Below are 4,599 nucleotides of genomic sequence, written 5' to 3'. Positions count from 1 at the left end.
AAAAGCCATATTCTTTAAAAAAAACCCTAAAATCAAGTAAACGGGGGAATTAAACTGATTATTTGGGAAATCAGAAAGGAATTTAGAGACTTCAAAACCAGCTGTAATTTTTTTAGTCGGCAATAAGGAGAATTTAGGGGGTGAATATTCACGTAATTCCTAATAATAGTGATTTTTTTTTAATTATTTTAAGAATATTTGGGGCTATTGGCCAAATATATCCCCAAATTTTAGGGATTCCACCCCTGATTTTTTAGTTTTTTAAAACCCTCAGGAAGCCAAATTGCCGCCGTTATCGCTCGACGCTTCGAGCTCTTTCCCCCGCTGCCGCAATATCCTCGCGGGGGTGTTTTTTGGGGTCCCCAAAACCCCCCAAATAACGGGGGTGCAACCGAGTGAATAAAACCATATGGGGGGGGGGGAATAAACTTTACTCGTCGGAAAATTCGCCCCAATCAACCCCGGGGCTGCCTCGAACCGGCGCGGTTCTCATCACGGCCCCGGCGCGGCCGCGCCCCCCGTACCCCAAAACCGCCGTGGGACCCCCACCCTTGTTAGTACAGCTTCTGCCGCGCTTTTTGCTGGAAAATGGGGAAAATAAGCCCAAATAACCGTCGGAAATGGGGACGGGGATGGCGTGTGCGCGTCCCCACCCCAGCCCCGGCGGGCAGGGGTTACGCCCCCCTCCCGCGCGTTTTAGGGGCGCAGCTCCCCCGTCACGCGACCGCGATTAATTCGCTTCGTTAGCGGCCTCGCCCAACGGGCGCCTGAACTCGGTAGCCCGACGCCGGGCACCCACGGGCCACGGTTCCCACCGCTCCCCCCCCCGCCTCGATTTCAGAGGGTTGAACCCCAACAACCGCCCCCCCCCCCTTTCAATTTTAGCCTCCGCGGGAGAAAACGGCGGCACCCACCGCCCCCCTTTTGTCTTTCGGGGTTCCCCCCGCGGAGGGAAGAAGCCGGGTTGGGGCGGGGGGGTTTGGGGGGAGCGGTTAAAGGCTGATGCTTCGGTGATGTCTGAAGTGCCCCTGACCCCCCCGGCGCCGCTCCCGCTCCTCCAGCTCGTCGCTGTTGAGGCTGGTAGCGTCCGACAAGCCCAACAAATGTTCGACCGAATCGAACTTCTGCAGGTCGGAGGCGATAGTTTGAAGGCTGAGCACCGAAAGCGTGTCGGCCGGGGGGCACTCGACCCCCAAACGTGTCCCTCCTGTCACCCCCACCTCGGTACCGGCGTGTTGGGGACTGGCTTCGGCTCCCACCGGCGAAGCTCGACGCAGGATGAGGCGCTGGAGGCGTCGGGCGTGGATCTGTTCGCTGATCTCTTCCAGGTTACGCAGGGCCACCGAATAACGCGTCTTGGCTCGCGACACCGACCGCTCCAGCGCCGTCACCTTGGCCTTGTGCTCCTGCGGGGAGGCGGTCGCCGTCTCAGCGTCCCTTCCCCGAAACGAGGGGCAGACCCCACGCCCGCCTCCGCTCCTCCTCGTCCCAAAAGTTGGCAGAGAGCGGCAGGATCCTCCCCAAAACGGGAGTCCCCGTGCCCCTCGCCCGCCCGAGGCGCCCCACCGCAAACGGCAGTCGCGTCCGTGTGTCCCCCAACACCCCCGCTGCTCCCAGTACCTCGAGGATCTGGTTGAACTGGGCTTTCAGCTCAAAATAAGGCTTGCTCTTAACGATGACGCGCTTGAGGGACTTCTGGAGGGCTTGGACCTTGGCCTCGGCTTGCTGACACAACTGGGTCACCCGCTGGTGCTCCCGCTCGCTCCGCAGCCGCTCTTCCTCCGCCTCGTTCACCTGGGGACCCCCCAAAATCCCTTCAGAAGCGGGGTTCCCCCCTTGTCCCCATCATCCCCGACCTCCAGCCGCCTCCTCCCACCCCGAGGATGAAGAATTCCCCCCCGCCGCCCCGTACTTTGCAAGTAGCGTGGTTGAGCATCTCCTGCCAGGTGGGATCCAAGCGGTTCTTGTCGGCCATGACCCCCTGCTCCGCCACGAAAACCATCTCGCGAGCGGCGTTGTGCATGCTGACGGCTCGCTCGTAGCGCAACGCCGCTTTCTGCGTCTCCTGCTGAGCCTGGCGCGGCGAGGAGGGGGGTACGACGCCGGGGAGGGGGGGGCGGGGATAACAAAAAAAAAATCGTCCATAAAAGACCCCCCCTCGCCCACCCTTCCGCACGCGGGAGGGGACGCCGGTACCTCCTTGGCGAGGCGTCGGGCTTCGTAGTAAGGTCGAGCTTTCTCGATGCAGTTGCCCAACTGGGAGCCCTGGGCGTTGAGCTTCCGGGCGGACTCGGAGAGGATGCGGCGATACGCGGTGCGGGCTTCCTGGAAGCGAGGAGGAAGGAACATCTCGTCCCCGCGGCGCATCCAGGGACGCCCCTCGGCAAGCGGGTTTTGCCCTCCCAAGCAGCCCACCGAGCCCAAAAGCCGGCAGCGACCGGCATGAAGGCGACCAGTTAAGGACTGGGGGACCAGTTAAGGACCAGGGGACCCAGTTAAGGACCGGGGAGACCCAGTTAAGGACCGGGGAGACCCAGTTAAGGACCGGGGAGACCCAGTTAAGGACCGGGGAGACCGGCTGAGGGATCCAGTCAAGGACCGGGGAGACCAGCTAAGGGCTGAGGGATCCAGTTAAGGACCAAGGGGATAAGGACTGGAGGACCAGTTAAGGACAGGATGTACCAGTTAAGGACCAGGGAACAAGGACTGGTGACCAAGTCAAGGACCGGGGAGACCAGTTAAGGGCTGACAGATCCAGTTAAGGACCAGGGGGATAATGACTGGGGGACCAGTTAAGGACTGGCAGACCAGTTAAGGACCGGGGGACCACTTAAGGACCAGGGGAACCAGTTAAGAACCAGGGGACAAGGACTGAGGACCCAGTTAAGGACCAGGGAACAAAGACTGGTGACACAGTTAAGGACAAGGGAAACCAGTTAAGGACTGGGGGACCAGCTGACGAGTGGCAGACCAGTTAAGGATCAGGGGGTCAAGGACTGGGGACCCAGTTAAGGACCGGGCAGACCAGTTAAGGACTAGGGGACAAGCTAAGGACTGGATGTACCAGTTAAGGACCAGGAAACAAGGACTGGTGACCCAGTTAAGGACCACGGAAACCATTTAAGGACTGGCAGACCAGTTAAGGGCCAGGGGAGGATGACCGGGGGACCAGCTAAGGGCTGGAGGAACCAGTTAAGGACTGAGGACACAGTTAAGGACCAGGGGGACAAGGACTGGGGGACCAGTTAAGGACTGGCAGACCAGTTATGGACTGTGGGAGCAGGACTGGGGACCTGTTAAGAACTGGGAGACAAGGACTGGGGGACCAGCTAAGGGCTGGCAGACCAGTTAAGGATCAGGGAACAAGGACTGGGGACCCACTTAAAGACTGTCAGACCAGTTAAGGACCAGGGGACAAGGACTGGGGGACCAGTTAAGGACCAAAGGTACCAATTAAGACCAGGGAACAAGGACAGGGAGACCAGTTAAGGACCACGGGGACCAGTTAAGGACCAGTGAACACGGACTAGGGGACCAGCGAAGGGCTGGGGGACCCAGTTAAGGACTAGCAGACCAGTTAAGGATTGGGGTCAAGGACTGGGGGGACCAGTTTGGGACCGGGAGCAGCTCACGTCCAGCTGGAGCTCCACCCGGTTGATCTCCTCGTTGGCCTGGTTGAGATGTTCCAGCTCCTCCTGGGGAAGGGAGAAGCCAAAAGTGGGGTGAGGGAAGAAAAACAGCACCCCTCTCCCCCCAAATCTACCGTGCCGCCCCCCAAAAAACAGGGGGGGAACTGGGAAAAAGGACCCTTCCCACACCCACCCCTCACCTGTATCCTGGGGTCCAGCTCTTCCTCCTCCTCCTCCTCTCCTACCGCTTTCGGGGGTGTCCCGGGCTCTTCGTCGTTGCACAGCCCCCCCGAAACGGCCGCCCCCGCCTCGGCTTTGCCCCCCCCCGGGGGATCCCCCAGCTGCCCGGGAGGCGTCCGGCGTCCGTCCCCTCCGTCTGTCCCCCAAACCCGCTCCTCCTCCGCGTCCCCCATGGCGGGATCCCCCCCAATCCGGGCGACGTCGGGGTCCGCTTTGCTTCAGGGGGGGGGCAGCATCTCAGCGGGGGGGCCATTCAGCGCCAGCCCACCCCACGCAAGGGACCCTATTTCATTTGAGGGGGGGAGCCAGAAGCGGGGTGAGGGGGTGGGGGGAATGGGGGGATGCCCCCCACCCGCGGCAGAGATCTCTCCTCGCGCCCCCCCCCCCCCCCGGGGGGGACAACGACTTGGGATCTGGATCGGCCGAGACAGGATGGGGGGGGCTGGAAAACAACCGGGAAAAGGTCAGCCCCCCCCGCACCCCATGGGGTGGACCCCCCCCAATCCACTGCACCCCCAAATTCTTCCTATTTCCCCCCACATCCCACCACTGCGCTGCCCCCCATATCCCCCCCCATATAGCCCCCATCCCTCTAATGCCCCCCCGTTTCCCCCCACCCTTCCAATGCCCCCCCCATCCCCCCCACTCTAACGACCCCCATATCCATCCAATGGCCCCCCACATCCCTCCAGTGCCCCCGCACCGCCCCCCATATGCCCCCCACGTGCCC

At 61.5% G+C, this 4,599-nt stretch overlaps 1 protein-coding gene across 1 annotated transcript; it reads right to left on the bottom strand.

The window, feature by feature from the left end:
• Positions 1–992: 992 nt before the first annotated feature.
• On the bottom strand, positions 993–4,042 carry SH3BP5L (SH3 binding domain protein 5 like; the record flags this gene model as incomplete). Its single annotated transcript, XM_082012250.1, has 6 exons — positions 993–1,406; positions 1,621–1,794; positions 1,913–2,074; positions 2,197–2,325; positions 3,633–3,695; positions 3,830–4,042. 6 exons carry the CDS (start codon positions 4,040–4,042, stop codon positions 993–995), a joined length of 1,155 nt encoding a protein of 384 aa, XP_081868376.1.
• Positions 4,043–4,599: the final 557 nt, after the last annotated feature.

This window comes from Phaethon aethereus (genome assembly GCF_964289735.1).
Source record: "Phaethon aethereus genome assembly, chromosome: 33".
Lineage (NCBI taxonomy): Eukaryota > Metazoa > Chordata > Aves > Phaethontiformes > Phaethontidae > Phaethon > Phaethon aethereus.
This window is presented reverse-complemented; position numbering and strand designations above follow the sequence as displayed.